Source organism: Nipponia nippon, unplaced genomic scaffold (genome assembly GCF_047370975.1).
Source record: "Nipponia nippon isolate SJK-2023a ecotype South Korea unplaced genomic scaffold, ASM4737097v1 scaffold_11, whole genome shotgun sequence".
Classification (NCBI taxonomy): Eukaryota; Metazoa; Chordata; class Aves; order Pelecaniformes; family Threskiornithidae; genus Nipponia; species Nipponia nippon.
In genome coordinates this window covers 28,391,410-28,410,579 of record NW_028262302.1, presented here as the reverse complement: position 1 = coordinate 28,410,579, position 19,170 = coordinate 28,391,410, and the positions used below count along the sequence as shown (strand labels likewise).

The 19,170-nt window shown below is 41.9% G+C and overlaps 1 protein-coding gene across 3 annotated transcripts in view; it reads right to left on the bottom strand.

The window, feature by feature from the left end:
• DDHD1 (DDHD domain containing 1) overlaps positions 1 to 19,170 on the bottom strand; it is a 69,107-nt gene that overhangs the window by 22,275 nt on the left and 27,662 nt on the right. For all 3 annotated transcript variants that reach the window (XM_087746847.1, XM_087746849.1, XM_087746848.1), the window contains 4 exons: positions 16,184 to 16,312; positions 14,220 to 14,367; positions 3,192 to 3,298; positions 2,941 to 3,047 (listed from right to left, as the gene is read on the bottom strand). In XM_087746847.1, the coding sequence (XP_087602973.1) occupies positions 2,941 to 3,047; positions 3,192 to 3,298; positions 14,220 to 14,367; positions 16,184 to 16,312 (491 nt within the window). The remainder of the gene's footprint in view (positions 1 to 2,940; positions 3,048 to 3,191; positions 3,299 to 14,219; positions 14,368 to 16,183; positions 16,313 to 19,170) is intronic.

Sequence of the window (19,170 nt, the reverse complement as noted above, 5' to 3'; positions counted from 1 at the left end):
TGATTGTTTATTTAGAAATAGGCAGGTGTGCATCAAAATATCAGTTTAGTGCTTTTCTTTATTATCTGTGTAATGTTTAAAGAGGGATTCTGTTTTACTCATCATGGACCACTGTAGAGATGAGGACCTGCACAGCACAACTTGTTTGCAGCCATACACACCCACCACAGCTGAACCCGGTGGCTGCAGACACCCTCCAGGCTGAACTCCGAGCCCAGACTGTCTGAGATGTTCCTAGGGCTGTACTGAATTATTAATACCTGCCTGGTACCACGTTACATGTGAGAAGTCAGAGGCACCTTTGGGATATCCTCCTACCACGCTGCAGAAGAAACAATACTTGAAATCAGAGAGGGGGTTATCCACCACGCTGCCGTAACGCTTCGCAGAGCAATCCAGCTGCATCTGCGACAGCTCTCTACTGTCTCCTGAGAAAGCTGATATGACAAGGCTGCTTCTCCCTGAAAGAAGATAGCAGCTACCCTCTTGCAAATCCCTTAATGACTTGTTTAAAGAGAGGTCAAAACCTTTAAAGAAGCAGTTGCGTTACTTCTAGATGTGGGGAAAATCCTTGGAAGTAGAAAGAAAATTCATATGAAAGTATTGTTGAGTGTTGTCAGGCGAATAGCAGCTTTAATCGTAGAATCATAGAATACCAGGTTGGAAGGGACCTCAAGGACCATCTGGTCCAACCTTTCTAGGCAAGAAAGGTTTGCTTTACTCTTGTCTAGGCTCAACTCACTTCACTGCTCAATTTATTTCACAGGGGCACAACAAAGTTTAATTAGCTCCTTTTGAGATACCTTGAGGATTTCTGGATGGAAAGTGTTAGGAGTGCCCACAGTATGCAAAGAACCGGGTCAGCGTTATGAAGTGGCGAGCAGAATTACTGATTCTGAGCAACGTGTGACTGCGTGAATACTTGAAGACAAGGCTCATTTCTGAGCTGGAACGAGCACTCGGAGCAAAGCGCCACAAAACGGCTCCACGCTGAAGATGGGGAAAAAACCCAACTGTTTTTCCAGAAGAATGCTCAACTTGATACTACTGTGCTTATACTCTGCAAAGTTAGGTCACAGAAAATAAAATGGCATAAGGCAGAGTAACAAAAAAAAACCAACCCAACCCCAAACCAAACCAAGTCTCCTTTCTGTTAGGTAAAGGCAAAATAAAAGGTGAAAAAATATGCAAAAACTAACGACTGCGAGCTTTACACAACTCCTAACCATATGGGCAGAATCAAACAAGAAGTCACGTCCCTGACAACCCCCTGGCAGAACACCAACTCTGGAGCTGCATGAACACCCAGAAAACCTGCATCCCAAACGTTTTGGCTGCAACACCAAAGACGCATTTCAGAAACCTGTTCTTCAAGGCTTTAACATTTCATTTGTAATAGCACTTTCTTTTTTGGACAAATATGTGCAATTCCAATTGTACAACTTTGAGAAAACAGTAAGATTTATCCATGCAGTCTGAACATGGTAAGGTGATGATCAACTTGTTGCAAACATTTCAAGAAAATTCACTTGCTTCAGTGATGAAAACAACTTAGTCTTTTGTAATCAGATCTAAGCACAGCCACAGCACACATTTTATTTGTCAATTCTTGTACTTGAGGGATGGTGATATACCCTGCAAAACTTCAGTTCTACTGAGCAATGAATTGAATTTTTCATGCATTGCTGGCCAGCATACCTGAACTTTACTCGCTAATCCATTTCCCATAAGATGCCCACGGATGCCAAGCCTCTAATGCAGTTTAAAAATCTATTTTAGAGCTGCCAGAGAAGTTTTCATCGCTTGCCACAAAAGTTCATGCTGGCCTCTGTTGCACAACAGACAGAGAAACGTGATACACAGTGGAGAACCCCGGAGTCCTGAAAAATGAACTTTGGATCACTGAGCAATAAGAGGTGCAGCTTTGGGTACACCAATTGCTAGTGCTGGAAGCTTAAAAAGCTCATAGTGATCTCACCATTGTTGCTGCCATCAGGAAAAGAAGTATTATTAGGTAGTTCAGGGTTTAAAATTATATTGCCAGTCTAAAGGACTTATACATATCTAATTTTGATGAAAGGTAGCATCAAATCCACCGGTAAACTTTGAAAGTCGCTCTCCCCTGCCCCAGCCTAACCATGCACAGAGCACCAAGGCTGCAAAAAAATTCCCATTGCTCCATCCATAACGTAGTAAATACAGAAAAAAACCCTAGAATTCCTACAGAAACTGATCCTAAAACTGATCCCCAGGGTCTTCCAGCAAGTGTGCCACAGGAACAATGCTACCGGGGTGATGTGCTGTATGTATTTTACAGACTATCACTTACCCAAGGCTTTTCCCCTCTGATTAACGGGGTCACTCTACAGCTACACGGACTAAAGCACACATGTGCCTACACAGATATGGCAAGGAAAGATGGGAGCTTCCACTATATGAACAGTCCCCTAACAAACAGGTAACTGAGGGCTGTCTTGCTTTTGCTGCAAGGAAAGCGTATACAAACGCATAAAAACTGGCCTGGGCGTGCATACACATGCTGCCATCCCATCTGACACAAACGAAACGCAAATGTCCACAGCTTTTGCAAGAGGTAAGAAGAATCTCGGCTCTACGGACTCCCATTGCTCTGAATATGCAGATGCATGAAAACACTGTAAAAACCCTACCCATTTCTAAGCTGCTGATACAGACCCATTTTAGACTGCCATTTCTGCTCTAAACAAACAACACTGATTGTACTTTTTGCTGTTTCTCTACTCTCACTCTTAAAACTGTGTTTTGATTACTGTTACTAATGGATGACCATTACATACCTGCAAGGTGTTAGTATTCTTTATGCAGGGCCTCTCAGAAGGAGACGTTGCTTACATTCCTAAGGCCAGTTTGTTTCAGCCTCTACACCCTGCTCTAGTAAAACTAACATAAACACACACTTACTTCATCTCTGTAAAGAGGACTTGTATAATACATGATATCCATCGCGCTGCTGTTCAGCATGTCCCTTAAACCTCGTACTTTATCTGGAGTAATGGAGTCCACAGTGTCTGAAAAAACCAAAAAGACTTCAGTTACATGCAGGAGAATGATAAAATCCAAACCAGGCACGTGCAGAGAACACGGCATGAAGCTTATGGGGACAATTTTGCAGACTGCAGCTACTGGAACAGCAAAAGAACCAAGTAATCTACCTCCATCGAGGGTAAGTTTTGATCTCCATTCAACTGGAAGAAATTCAACGTGCGTTGCAAGATTGGAAAAATACTTTTCTTCTATTTTTCTTGCAGTATCTCGCATCCTATAAAAAAGAAAAAAAAGAAGATGTTCCAGTAAAGACTACTAGTGGTGCTCTTATCAAATAAAGCCAATGCATCCAGCAACAACACATTTCTTGCATTACTACTTTTCGAGTATGCAACGCATGCTAACGAACACAGGTAATTACTGCACCTCATGCTTTTGTTATAAAGTACTTAAATTCTCATACAATGAAAAATTCTGCGCATTACATGCTCAAAAAAAAGTTTAAAAAACTAAGTGTATTATACTATGGCCTTAACATAAACCACCTAAATTGAATTGAAAGATATCAATACCTCTGGTGGGCTTGGGGTAGAATGCGATCTGAAAATTAAGAATTTTACCACTGCCTTGAAATCCTGAATCCACTGAAATCAATCATTTAGACCAGTATGTAAGGAAGACAATTCAGTGCTTTTAAACACAAAGAAAGCTATTAAAAATATTGCTTGAAAAGTCAGAATTTTATTTTAATTTCGCATCTCAAATTGGAAGCCTTGAGAGCTCTCAGAGGGAGAAACAGGACCATTTATTAGCATTTCAACTTGGAGTAGCAGATGGACAGGCTAACTGCCCTTTTAAAAGACTTTTCATTTTCAAAGCGTATCTGAACATGAACATTGATGCATCTCTCCCAACGGATGCGAGAAACTTAAAACACCTAAACCTCAAAGTATATCTGACCCTCTCTGTTGTTTAGGGGTAAAGGGGAATAACGGTATGTTATATTCTTTTAAAAATTTTACTTTACTTGTGTCGTGTGAAAGACCCAACAGTAAAAAATGAAAACCAGCATGAAATTATACAAGATAGTAAAATATCCATGCATTCTATCAAAAACATTCAGCAACCAAACTGAGAAAACAGTCTGTTTTCCTTTCTTTCCTTTACATGAGTCTTGGCTCCCAATGGCATTAGTGTTTTTGAAGATGAGCACGACAAACTAAATCCGACCAAGGGGCAGCAGTGCTGGGTTTCCAGCAGCTGGTTCCCAGTTCCAAGCATCAGATGGTTTTTTATTTCTGAGGCAAAGCCCAGAGTTTCAACATTTTTTTTTTTCCTATTTTCAGAGCAAACCCCTTTTGATGAGTGCTACAACCACAGGTGTGATGACATTAATCTCCCATCTGTACTTCTACCAGTCCAAACGTGGTTTAGTAAGTTTAACCCCCTAGCTGAGACACTTTCCTTGACTATATTAATGTTCCTCATCTCTCATTCAATAGAAATGAGACAATTTAGCTTAAATCACCAACACCTGAGACAGTAATCGCTTAAGCTGCTCCATTTGATGAGCAAAACACTGTCTGCACCGACATGGCGATCCCTTATGGACAGCTCTGCCAAACTCCTGTCTTGAGTTTCAGCCCCCTTTTAAAACCAAGGCAGCCGCACACAGCAGGTAGCTGCAAGACGAAGTCAGGAGCTGCCCAAACCTCCTCCACGAGGTTGCCACCAGAGGTGACAATACAGATAAAAAGGAAAAAGTATTTGCAGAACTTGTTCTTAATCTCCCAGTGTAGTTGTCGCATCATTAGGCCGCAGCTCGCTAGCGGGATTTCGGCTGAAGGTAGACGTGCCCGGTGGAAGACAGAGATGGATTGCAGCCATCACCTTCAGCTCCTGAGGGCTGCAGAGGGATGTCACGGTGGCTTTGGGCAAAAGACCTTCTACATTTTTACTTCAGCCTGATCAGCTGCACAGCAAGAGAGAAACACACTTCACTGAGGAAGGGGTATGAAAGCCAATGCCTTGCAAAAATACTTTCCACAAAGATAATTAATTCTTCTTTAGCATGTCTTCCTCAGGAAAAGGAAAAGCACATTATGCTACTAAAAAAAGCAGATCAATGACGTACCAAATTTTTGAAGCAGGCAGTCAAAACACTTTTCCATAAATGACACCTACTTTCTGAGGAAGGAAAGGAAAGGACGAAAGGGGAGCATCCTTTACACGCTTTCTTCCAAAGCAGTCACCGATGGCCTGACCAAACAGCCAAGAAATGCAAGTAATCAGCATCTCTATTTTTAAAGCCTGGTTTGATTGCACTCCTAATCTCCTAGTCTCTAGTCCAACGAGATGGCAAAGGTTTAAGTAAAGCAGAATGTCCTTCCCATGATGAGGGGAAAAAAAAAAAAAATCAGCAAGAGGATCTGCTTAAATCGGGGTCGATTTAAGGCCTGAACTGACCTAGCCTTGCAAAGCACAAAACAACCCTCCCCACCGCCACCCCACCCCACCCACCTCTACGGACACTTGTTTGAGAGCCCAACTTCAGCCGCACGCAATTTCTAGATTATCAAGGAGATAAAAATTCAGTAAATACATTAACATTCCTGGAGTCCCTGAGCAACCAGAACAAAAGAGAAACACATCTGTCTGAGCAAAAATCAGATGATTGCTGGCACAAGGAACTGTAGAAACCTAAAATCTAAATGAATATTCTTTGGAAATGCTACTAATTCTGTGGTATTGCCAAATCAGCTTAACTTGCTCTGCGTGAAGGAGGATGGTGCCCAGCTAAGATGAATTCAGAAACAGTAAGTTTAGCAGGAAACCTGCCAAGCAGCAGTCTAAAGCTGCTAAGCAGCTAAATCTAAATTAAAAGCAGTAAAAGCATAGAAACGTTGTATGAATGAAGCACAGAATTCTACACAGCAGCAATTACTTAAAGTGAAGGAACCGGTAAATAGCCTGGTGCTGATAATGCAGGAAAAAACATCCAAAATATTTACACATCAGTAGCAGCTGCAAACATTATGAAGAAATAGCTATTAGAGCTATTGACGTCCCCATCTTCAAATGGCAGCTACTGGGTTTCCTCCTGTTGAAAAAGGTCCAGGTCTTACTAAAGCTATTCAGGCCAACTAACACAGAGGATTTTTTTTTTTTTTAACTAAAAGTCTCCTTTCTAAAACTAGATATATGAGTTGGGAAAAAAACCAGTGCAGCCTAGTAATTCTGCCAAAGCTTTTGGGAAAAGCTTCAAGTCTCCCTTCCTAAAGCTGGCACAGCTTTTGTGTCCTCATCCAAGATTTTGTGAAATGCAAAACCTAATTTTATTCGGATCTGGAGGGTTCCCCCCCACGTCAGCTGAGGTTGTCTAGATACGGTCCAGCCTCTGGCAGAATAATCCCAAACTTCTGCTAGAACGGATTATGGACAAAAAAAAGCACTCGGGTCCATTAGAAAACCAAAACCCAACTCTGCGTGCATCTCCCTTAGGCCTGGCAAAATACGTTCTGATAGAAGGGCACAAAAGGTCTGTTTCAACAAATTTTTGTTCACTGCCACCTCACCGCTGTCAAATCAAGTAAGCAGCAACTGCATTTCTCAGCGTTTCAAGGGTGCTCCTCCGCTACGATGCACTGCGTTGCACGCTAACCTTATGAAGCTGATTAACATTACAAACTACTGACCGGAGTTTTGCAGATTACAAACTATGTAATTAGGAAAACATTTAATTTTTTTTGCCTTCCACTAAACTTTCTTGAGGCAATCCAATTCGGCGTTACTAGCCAAATACTGTCAGAGGTGCAATTAGTCTCTCCCTCTCCTTATTTTACAGCAGCAATGTCACACCAATCTGCTGATCACAAGACTCATGGAGGCATTAAAACACACCAGCAGAACAATTCCCAGCGCAACACATCTCATTTACAGTAAATGGCAACTATACAACATCTCCCACCGATCCTGATCAACGATTTTATATTATAAATTCTAATAAAAATTGCAGTGTAATTGCCAAGCAACGTGGCCACGCTCACATGCAAAACCCCAGAATATATACCTGCTCTACACGTGCTTATCTGTTCTGCTATAAAGTCTTTATTTCCCTTCTTCTGGCTTTTTAAAAATAAATATTTTGAGCTATTTTATTAGATGGCAAGTCCCTCTACTCACTTGCTAAATTAACACCAACTGAAGTAATAAATCCTCATTTAAACAGGCAGAGAATTCTTCTCCTTTCCAATACAAATGGATGTTGAAATATTGACCCCAGAGCAACAACTACTTAAATCTATACATCAAAACACATGGTAACAACTAAAATTTATTATTTTTCTAAGCAAAAAAATCACTCAGGTGCAGATGCAACGCATACCTTAGAAAGCATTTTGACATAGTTATTTTCATGCATGAAGTAACGGCCTGAAAATACTTTCAGACTCACCATAAATAAAACGTGCTTTGCTGCCTTTCTCCGATTGAAATAATAAATAATAAAACCATATTTTCACAGATATACATCCTTGCTTAAGCAACTTTATTCCAGGGATATATTAACATAACTACGATTATTGTTGTGTTATGCTACTAATTTGACTCTTGTGGAGCATTCACAAATACTACACTAAAAACTGGAGAGCTACAAACAAGTTAGCTTCAGCTAGTTCACAAATTTTATAAAATGACCTTGATAGCTGGTAACAGAGCAAAATGCCTGAAGGCTTAAAGATGTTACTCATTTTATTCCCAAGTCATCTTTGCCGACTCTCTTCAGTCAGATGATCCACAGCCAAGAAAAAGGGAATGGTCTTTTAATTTAAAAAGCATTACACCAGCCAACTTCTTACTCTGAACTCTTGATTTAAGAGATAGGGCAATGAGATGTCCCCACAAAAAAACCTAAACTCTCGCTACTGCCTGCAAAACCGTGTGGATCTACTCCTGGTTTTTGGTCACACAACTGGTCAATTATGCTCTGAAGCATTCCCCAACTGCTTTCACCACTCTGCAGTTCCCCCAAATGGAGGGCAGCCTCCTTGAGGAAATAATACCACGAGTTATTGAGGAAACTCAGGGCTGGCGTAAGCTAAATTTGGTAAGTCGAAGTGAGAGTAGCAGGCATGAGTAATAAAAATTGAGATCTGCTCAAGCCAGGGGAAATGAAAGGGAGGCTGTTTTCAAAAGCTTAGCTGCACCGCAGAAATGCAAACTCAAGTCTTACTCTAGGCCGCTTTCAAAGAGCAACTGCAAGACACAAGTCCTCTTCTGCCACTGTTCTGCAGGGATTCATCTGCTCTCAGACCAGAGCACATTAAGACCGCTGCTCTAGGCCATCTGCAGACTCATTTTACTTCCAGAGAAAGGTGGAAATTCTAGGATGCAACCAAAGTAAGCACGATCGTGACTCACACTTCACCCTTGTCAAGAAGAATGGGACTCTGCAGGATCAAAGGAACTCAAGATGCTTGGTTATTTGATTATGGGATCGCCCAGACAAGCCTATGGCGAGCCGGGGGCTTCAAGTGTGAGTGCCTCCCTCCCCAGCACTGCCTTCCAAACGGTGGCAAGGTTGCCCCTTAGCGAGATGCTGGCTTTGGCATAAAGCAGATGAGGCATTTTCTGTCCCCATTGTCATCCACTGCCTCCTCACCTCTCACTCCTCACTTTTCCTTGAGAAAAGGAGGCTTAGAGGTGATCTCGTCCCCATGTACCAGTACTTAAAGGGTAGTTACAAAGCAGATGGAGACTCCCTTTTTACAAGGAGTCCCATGGTGAGGACAAGGGGTAATGGGTACAAGTTACTCCCAGGGAGATTCCGATGGGACATGAGAGGTAAATTTTTCAGAATGAGAACAGTCAACCATTGGAATAATCTCCCCAGGGAAGTGGTTCACTCCACTACACTGAACACTTTTAACACTCAGCTGGACATGGTGCTCGGCCATCTCGTCTAGACTGTGCTCTTGCCTAGAAAGGTTGGACCAGATGATCCTTGAGGTTCCTTCCAACCTGATATTCTATGATTCCATGACACTCCGATCTTCCAGATGGGGTTCCAGTTTTTTGGACCAACTGCAGTGATCCAGTTTACAATGGGACCGTACAGACAGTCGTGCTCATGTGGGCAGGGAAAGGGCAGCACCAGGCAGAAATGAGGGCTGGAGGGAGGACAGGAACGAGAACAGATCTAGAGATACATCCAAGTCTTACACAGGCTGTTACAGCTTCTGTCCAATATGCAGTCATCTGTTAGATAATTAATAGATGTACACAAAACAAGCTCTTATGAAAGTATTTAATGCCCTAACTATCACCTTTTACCTCTTGGGCTGAACTTCTCATTTAGCTTGCAAGACAAGCTCAAGTTGAAACCTGTAAGACAATTTACTTACAATACTTAATTTCAGAATTATTACCAGCACCAAAGACTGGAAAACAAGCATGTGATATGTATTTAATGCAATACAAGCATTTAAATGGAAAATAAGCAAAACTACCAAATATCTGAAAAGCTAAAAATTATAGGAAAAATTTTACAGGAAATCTTGATTTAAGATTCCAGCAGCGCACATTTGATGCACTGAAAGGCCCCGGAGAGGCTCTGTAAGGGCTCTGCACTCTGTAAGGGCTTGCATACCACTGGAAATTTACCAAAATAGCTATTCTGAAGTAATTATTATAATGATAATCCACAATTAAAATGCTTTCTAATGGGACTTGCAATAAAAATGTAATTGGTGATTATGGAACGCCAAGATGACGTTGCTTGTGCAGACAGCAATTTTTGTGCTATGAGCAGCAGCACAGGCAAATGTAATTTTCAAACCAAAACAGGAGATTCAGGCAGAGGCAGCCAGACACCAGCTTTAGGGTAAAAGCAGCCAAGAAGCGTCACAACATTACAGCTATTATGGAAATACACAAAACATTTGCTTCATTCAATTTTCACGCACAGGAGCTGAGGAAATTTAGAGCGCCAGCCTAAAGGTCTGACCTTTACCTAAGTTAGGTAAAACAACAGGATTTTTTTTAAATGAGGTTGGAGACATGGATAGTAACGTTCCTAAACTCTAACACATGTAAGAAACGCCATCCCACCCCCTGCCATAATCTAGAAGCACAAGTTCAGCAAAATCAGAGACTAGGGTTCAGTGAAAAAAAATATTCCAATTAACAGTATGAAAGTGTATACAGTACAATTAAGAGGCTATCCCAAAATGATTTTTTTAAAAGTTAACGTTGTACCTTATCAGAAACCTAGTAATGACAGAATACTGCATCTGATGGCAAATAAAACCCCCTCCAATTATGCCATAATGTCTTAATTTATATTTCACAGGAGTACAGAATATAATATCTTCTTCCTTCAGCAATCATCCCTATGCTACCGAAGCAGCTCACAGCACATCATTCTGTTCACGTCAGGCCAGCTGAATCACTGTTCCAGCCTGGAGGAGGTACTGTCTCTTCCCAGACGACTTCTGCAGTTAATATCAGCACTGACAGGAGCAGCTTGTTGTACCAGCTGCCGTGCTCCATTTAGCTAATAAACGTGTTTAACTACACTGTGAAGAAAGAAAATCGTGTCACATCTACTCAAGACCTGTTCATTCGAGCATCAATAAAATGCACCTTTTCCATTTACCTACTTGCAGGACACCCTGCGACGATAGCATCTAACCAAGCTAATGATTAGATTGAACTCCATTCCTTAATGAAATTAGTGCATATAATTTTAAATTACCCTGGAAGCAGAGCTCTGTTTTCACCTCTGTAACCAACAGGATCTGCCTAACGATGCAGATGCATCATGTGAGCTGCACCAATTTCTTCTCGAGGTGGTAACCTGAGGACTGAGCCTATCGAATGAGCTCTGGTAGGGTCTCACCAGCCTGGGTTACAGACAAAGTATTCCATGTCTGTGTTATAAGCTGTATTTTTGCACTTTTCTTTGTTTTTCTTTCTTCTAGGACCACTCGTTCAAGTGAGGCTCTGGTTTTGTACTATGAACTGAAGTGTTGCTCTCACACAGGTTGAAATAAATACAAAAATTTTATCCCAGGGTAGATTGAACCCCCAAAGAAGCAACAGTAACTGTACGTGGCAAAGAGAAAATGCACAAAGCAGTTTTTTTGTGGATGGTAGAAAGGGAAGGCACCTGAACAAGTATTCCCTTTTGGAGATCCCAGAGTCCCTCCAAGCACCGTACCACAAAAATGGAAAGTGTCATGGAGATTGCCTTGTCCAACCTGCCTCGTCTCTGTTCTCTCCCCAGAGTCCACGGAGAGGGCTGGTGGCTCTCTGCAGAGAAACGTGTCCTGCCAGATGTCCTGGGACCTAAACCAAAAGCAACTTTCCCTTTCTAAGGGACGCACACACCACCTACCCCAGGGTTCCCACACCAGCACGGTATACCACAGGTGACATCCAAGTCCCTCAAAGCTGCATGCAGCCCACGACATGGTGAGCTCTGAGGACTGACAGTGCCTTCTACATCTGCTGGTGGTACCCAGCTATTGATGAGGGAAGAAAGGAGTGGTGGCACTGATGGGCAGACCTATGCCTTAAGTTACAGATGGCTGCAACTACAGGTTTCCTACTGAAGAACATGCATTTAAAAGGGAAAAAAAACCAAACCACTGAGGTCTTTTCTCCTTAGCTTCTACTTTAAAGTGCTAAGGGTCAAAAAGTATTTCTCCTTATCTGCTTTCTCCTTTTTCAAAAGGCAACATTTGACTTCCTGTGTCCCTAATAAAAGAACATAAAAAAAAAAATTAAAAATACACACACACATCATGGATGAAAGCGCTAACAGAAAGTGCTAGTACGGCTTGTGAGAGCTGCCATTGTGCTGGCCTGGCAGACATTTCTTCTAAAATCTCTTCCTCGAACATATGGGATCTTCCTCACTGGTAAGTTTTAAGCTATTAAAAAAAAAGAAAAAAAGAGACTTCAATCTAAAATGATGCTTTCATTTGTAGATTTTGTACAGAACACACAATTTATGCCACTAATTAGCATTTTAAAAGGCTATGCAATACTGCCTGATATTTCTTGAGGATATGAGTGAGATTTACTGCAGCACAAAAAGTCTTGTTTCTCTTTTAGAGAAAAGATTTCACATAATGGGCTGTCAATTAAAGCAGGACTTCTTATGGAATGAACACCTATGCACTGTGTCCTGAGCTGAAGTGAATCCACCCATACAACCTCTGTATGTATATTCAATGCGATATGGGGTAGGGAGAAAGAAAAAGCAGAAAACCTCAATGATTCCAAGGTGGAAGCTTTATTTCTCGTTGCTGTTAAACCAGCAACTTATATTTAGGGTATTTGCATTTCCAGTGTAATTGCCTCCTACAAAAATTTAAGTTTTTACACTTATTTTGGTGACGAATTTCAGCTTTTTATCAATGGCTGTGGATCCTTTTCTCTTTGGTTTTGATTGCTTGCTCTTAAACAACACGAATAGCAGAGCAGTGAAGTGCCAGAACAAGGGGAGCAGGGAGTAGCAAGTTGTTGCTTTGAGATGGCAAATGACACAGCAGTGCAATCAAGAGGTCTACTCTACCACACCAGAGGACACTGGAGTGGAACAAGCAGCTGAACGAACGCAAGAGCCTGCTGACACGATGGTACACACCACGGTGATGGCACATAAGCACCGACCTACAGTGCCATTCTGGATTTAAAGGGAGGTTCGCAAAGCTCTTACCACGAAACCAGCAATCCCAGCTCTACGCACACTTTCACTGGAGTCACTGGGTATGTCGCTATTTCTATCAACTCTGATGGAACATGGAACGATTTGGGACGCGCATACTAAACCATCTGCGCAATACAGATCTGCAATTAACGCTTTTTTAGCCTCTTCTTTCAGCTAATTAAGCACTCCGTAACACCACCTTGTCCCCTGCAAAGCTGTCATCACAACTTCACAATTTCTTTTAATATTCAAAAAATCTTTTCAGGTACAGCATTCTCAACAGCTCAGGAGTTTCTCTTCCCATTCACCAGCACCCTAACTGGCCTTCTGAGTTAGCTCAGGTGTCAAACCAAAAGCCGTTTGCAAACCAGTCTTCACAAAAGACATGCAATGAAAAGATCCAGCAAGCTTTCAATCATGTTTTACTTTTTAGCAGGCACCTATGCACAGAGCTCGATGAGCAGACTCACAGCAATAGCCTCCAACTGTATGAAAGAACTCTGTCCTGTTAGGAATGCCAACATTCCTGCTAACTCCCCATTTCCCTTCTCTTACCAGTATGCACTTAGAATCATAGAATTGTTAGGGTTGGAAAAGACCCTTAAGATCATCGAGTCCAACCGTCAACCTATCACTGCCCAGCCCACCACTAAACCATGGCCCTAAGCACCACATCTCCCCGGCTTTTAAATACCTCCAGGGATGGAGACTCAACCACTTCCCAGGGCAGCCTGTGCCAGGGCCTGACAGCCCTTTGGGTGAAGAAGTTTTTCCTAATACCCAACCTAAACCTCCCCTGGCACAGCTTGAGGCCGTTCCCTCTCGTCCCATCGCTTGTTACTGGGGAGAAGAGACCGACCCCCCCCCAGCTCCAGCCTCCTGTCAGGTAGTTGTAGAGAGCAATAATGTCTCCCCTCAGCCTCCTCTTCTCCAGACTAAACAACCCCAGTTCCCTCAGCTGCTCCTCATAAGACTTGTGCTCTAGACCCTTCACCAACTTCGTTGCCCTGCTCTGGCCACGCTCCAGCACCTCCATGTCCTTCTTGTAGTGAGGGGCCCAAAACTGAACACAGTACTCGAGGTGCTTCACTCTTCCACTATTCTGGCAACCAGCAGGAACAACAGAGATTCCCCTTGATTTCGACCAAAGCAAAACCTCTCCCCGCTCAGCAAAGTCACTGACCACAGCTGCCAGAAACTCACAGGCCAGTCCCCTAAAAGTCGCAAGTGTTGGTCATGAAAACAGAATATATCTTTGCTTTTCTTGCTCTTCTGGCTTGCAGCTGCTCTCACTGAGTCCATACATCTGAATTAACATATAAAGTAGTGTACCTGCGATATAAAGACTAATGACTGAGAGGAAGAGGAGGAGAAGGAAACGGGAAAAGATACAGCTTAAACCAAAGGGTCTGCCGTCATTTATAACGTCAGCCTTATATTCAGGCTAGAGTTGGTACTGCAAATATTACGAAGCACTCACATAGCTGTATTTTTGATGATCCTTCCTTGGTCCATTTTCTGCCCAATACCATGCACAACAAACACAATGTGACTAGTTTGTGGTGGCTTGTCTTCTAACGTAGCTTCTTCTACATAGCCTCTATGTAGCCTTGTCCCACTACTTGAAGCTGTAGAAAAAACATTATCCTAGATCAGTTACATTCTACGAAGTGCAACGGTCTTATATGTTGACAGAAGCTTGACTTGTCTCAGACCAATACATTAAAGTATTTTGAAAATAAGATTACACATAAAGGAATAGCATGTATTTTTAAATATCTGCAATTTTAAACTCCTGAGAGATTTGAGCAACTAGGTGATATTAATTGCATCAGTGTATTACTAGGCCATTTCCACTGTAAAGACAACTTATTTCAGAGATGTTTTGAAAAACACCTTTTTAAAAAACAGTTGTATAACTGTCCATCCACTTTTACAACACAATACCCTTCTTCTGTGCGTCTCAATCATTCAACTTCCTTACATCTCCACCTTCCTTCCACAGCATGGAAGGATCATGGAAGCGATCTGGCCGCAAAACTGAGAAGCGCTGTCATTCTTTCTCTGACCCAGTTAAGAGAGCTGGTTGAAAAGCTTTACAATTTTCATTTTGACGGGGAAAACTTATGTTTTATTTCAAGCTGATCCAACCTCAAATTTCCCCACTCATTCTCCAGCTCAGTGGCCAAACCAAAAACCAATTACCCAGGGCAAACCCGGGTGTTGTCTCAGTTCCCTGCTGATGGCGTGAGAAGCCCACCGGCACAGCGTGTCTCCGTTCCCCCTCTACTGACAGACCCACAGTGAGGACCACAGCCCTGCACCGGCGCTGGCTGCCCACGAACCCAGCAACCCCTGCGGATGGCCAGGCAGAGGAAGGCAGCATCATTCCCCACCACAAAAATTGAAACAAACAATTTGGTTTTGTTTTTAAGGAGGAGGAAAACACTACAAAAATGCTAAGGGAAGTTTTTACACAGGACAGGTTTTGTTTACTAAGCAGGCTTCTATTTGATATTTCTCCCCCCAAATTGTTTAGGACAGATCTTACTTATTATTTATTACACACTATCCAAATAATGTTCTGGATACAGAATACTTCATTTCTTCTGGAACTGAAGCATTGAATTATATTAATTCTTGGCAAATGTTAATTAAGTACCCACCCAACAGCCCTGTCGGGTAAGAGGGCATTAATTATAGAACATGGAGATTAAAGCCAAACCTGTTACCTGATTTTGCCTCTTCAGAAACCAAGGAACAAAACAGGTGTGTATGATCTTGTTCTTGTAGTTGTCCGGCAGTGCATAGGAGCACCACCACAGAGAGGACAAGTTCCAATTTTCTAGGTTGGCAGAAATCTGCCTTTTGCTTGAGAGAGACCATCCTCTCTTCCAACCATCTCAGCCTTGCTGGCTTTATAAGTGGTAGTTTTGAGTTTAAATGAGCCTGGATTCCTACTGGAAACAATTTCTGCCTAAGTGCTTCACCCCTCCTCTCAGTTCATATATCTGTTTAATGAACTGAAAAAAAGCAAGAGCTGGCAAGAGGAGAAGGTACGGTCGTGTATGTACGGAATCCATCACAGTATGCAAGTACACAGCGGTGAAGTTAAGGTTGCAAAGGGAACTGTAATTCTTACATCGTAGCTGCTAGACTCTGCCACTGTAATATTTCCATATACTTATTATGTAATGCTAATTGCTGCATCCAAAATAGTAATAAAATATGTAACAAAAATAAGTCATAGCCTATTCACATCTAGTTACAATTACGTACAACAACCTAAGGACCCTGATACACTCTTCTGTAAAAACTGCAATGGCCAAAGTGGGCTAGTCACACATTAAAACTTCAAACTTGAAATCTCCTTCTAGCGTTAAAAGTAACAAACTTAAAATACTGGTATTTACAATATTCTTTACAAACTCTGAGAAATATTACCTTTGGAAAACCCCAACTTTTGTGTAACAGTTCTTGCAATTTTAGATGTTGTTGCATCACTGTAAAGATACACTTCATCCACACTGTGCCAGTCCACATGGTTGCGACTCAACTTTAGACTATGAATAGCTGCAGCAAAAAGGAACAACATTTAATTTAGATGGGTAAGAGGAAAAAAAAAGCCTCTTCAAACACAAAGAGAGAAGAGTAATTTACACATAGGTTAAAAACTAGAGCTCCATTATACCTAAATCCGTACTTCTTACCTTGAAGAAAAGTTTTTTTTACATTTAGGATTAATCTGACCAGGACAAGCAGCAGTTTGGAGACCACCTCTGAGGACATTTCACGTTATTCTCCTCCCACCCTCATTTTGGGATGGTAGGTTTCCAAAATATTCCCTTAGCTGAAACCAAAAAACAGGGTGGGCAGGGCAATGCATCCTGAAATACTGCCGGGTGGTGTGATGACCAGGTGGCTGCCCCATGCACTCTCATCACTAGAAAAAGAGCAATTTCACTCCTGTCTTCTCTCTCCTGCGTCAGTGCAGTCAGATCCTTGGTTTTGACTGCACACTGCAGTAACACAGAGGCTCTCAAGGCTCCATCGCATTTTATCCTTTCAGAAATATCTAAGAGCTGGAAATGCAGTTGAATGAGAAAGCCTCTGAATGAGTAATTTCTGGCACAGAACAGAATCTAGCTCTTTCAAAAGCCACTAAGAGCTCTAGTGTTTTTTTTTTTTTTTTTTTTTTTTTTTTTTTTTTTTGTGCAGTTATTGTGTTCTCCAGATTTGGAACCGATTGAGCTCTGGGACCAACCTCATGACACACTGCCTGACTGTCGGGACTGAGCGCAGCAGGCATGTTGTAATGCAAGTCAGAACCTCTCATCTAAGGCTTAGAGCTTGCTCGAGCGAAGCGGTACCACAGCTGTGTTACTGGTAATTCAGATTTCACCTAAGTTTGGAAATCTGCTGCTTAGGTCCAACCTAATGTGGGATATACAACATTTGGAGAGCTGACAACAGCAATAACCCTGTGACAAAAAGAAGTGTTATTTAACTGTCATTGGCCTTGCTAAAAAGTCCAAAGTCATGGAAAACGCCCAGAGGGATTGTTTTGGGTTTGTTTTTTTTTTCCATAACAAGTGGAGCTCTAACCTGTCCCCTACTTGAAGCCACTCAAATGAATTTTTTATACTCTTCTAAAAAAACATTCTGAGAAAGCCTGAGCCATCACGATGTCATATTTTAACTCTGCTACAGCACAAACCAGTCACATTAAGCAAGATGTCCTGACCTTTCTCCTATAGTATTTTTTGTTTCTTTGCCAAGGCAGATAGACCTAACATGGTCTGATGAAAAACTAAATGAAGTCTGGAAGAAAGAAGGGGATTAGAAAAGGATTACCCTTTCTGTTATAGTAAACAACTGATTCACAAAAAATAACTAGAACTATATCGCTGTTTTACACTGACAGAGCAAGAACAGGAAAGGAATTAAGCCTGGCTTTGAAGAGCAGACAGGTCAGCTTAGGCTAACGACTGGCCAGAGCAAGAAGCAATCTAGTGAGAACTCGATGAACATGCAAACTGATCTTTCATAAACATCCCTGCAGACGCAGATGTCCAGAAATCTCAACTTAGAACTGGTGAAGGAGAGGAAATTCCCAGCAAAACTTCTTCTTTCAGACTTGGAGACAATGCAACGCAGACTGTGATGTCCCGAGACAGGCACATACTCTAGTGGCAAAGGCAAGGGACCTCCTTGCAGATGTCTCTGCAATCTCCCCCATCCTCAAATCCAAGACCAATGCAGACTTTTTATGCATTGTCTAGCAGGTCTTTAAGAGCTGCTCCACCTGCATTCTGTAAAATCTCTCTCAGATTGTGTTCCTGGGAAAGCTGACAGAGGAGGGCTGGAAGATCTCTTTTTGGAGAGCGTCGTGCTCAAGGTCCAAAGCATACAGAGGAAGAGACAGAGAGGTCCATGGCTGAGTCACTTATTACCACTGGAAGAACAGAGTTTGGGGAGGAAAGATCCTCAAACTCTTTCTGGAATCAAGTCCAGCCTCTCCATTGGAAAAAAATATACAGAAAGAAGTAGGTTTTCCCCATGCTGCATGAATTATTCTCACTTGGGAAGAACAAATTCCTAACTCTTATGGTGTTCTTCAAAAACAGGTATGTTGAAGGACACACCAAAAAAAAACTACAAGAGGAACTGCAAATGAAATACCCAGCACTATTTCTCTACATATTTAGTAAGGCCTTCAAAAGGGAATTTGAAAAATTTGGTCTACTGTTAACATAAGCACCACGTGAAACCACCGGTAACCTTCACTAGGACCGTACTTCCTTGTCTCTCGGCAACAGCGTAACTTACCTCTCTGAGATGTGTTGTTAACATACACATTGCATTCAAGCTCAGATATATTTTTTACAGCACTTGGACTATACACCCTTCCTTTCTACCCAGCACCCAGAATAAAAATTAAAAAAAAAAACAAAACCAAACAACAAAAAGTGTGTGTTTGTTCTTGCTTCTTAGTTTTCCTTCAACCACAAAATATCAGCAGTTTTTAGGGAAGTGGCAGGATCCAGAACATGCATGTGGACAATGCTTTTCAGAGAATCTACCAATTTGCCAGTAAGATGATGAATTTTGCAATTTTAATTGATATATTTACATTTTATTTTGAGTCTTCTAGTAAATTTTCTTTACCAACTCATTCACTGCTTTGCTTTTGAGTGCCTGTCCATGCACACACTCCAGAGCAAAGTCCAAACCAGCAGCAGAGAGACCAATCACTGAAAACCAGTGGCTGCAGGACATTTCAAAGGCAGCCTGCACTCCAGTGCGGTATCTTGCAGAAGTCTGGATAACACTCCCAGGGTGTCTATCTTACCAACCAGGAGCAGACACATTCCTTTAGAAGTTAACAAGAGTCACCTGGGTCAAAACAAACTAAGCTGGGTGCTCCACCT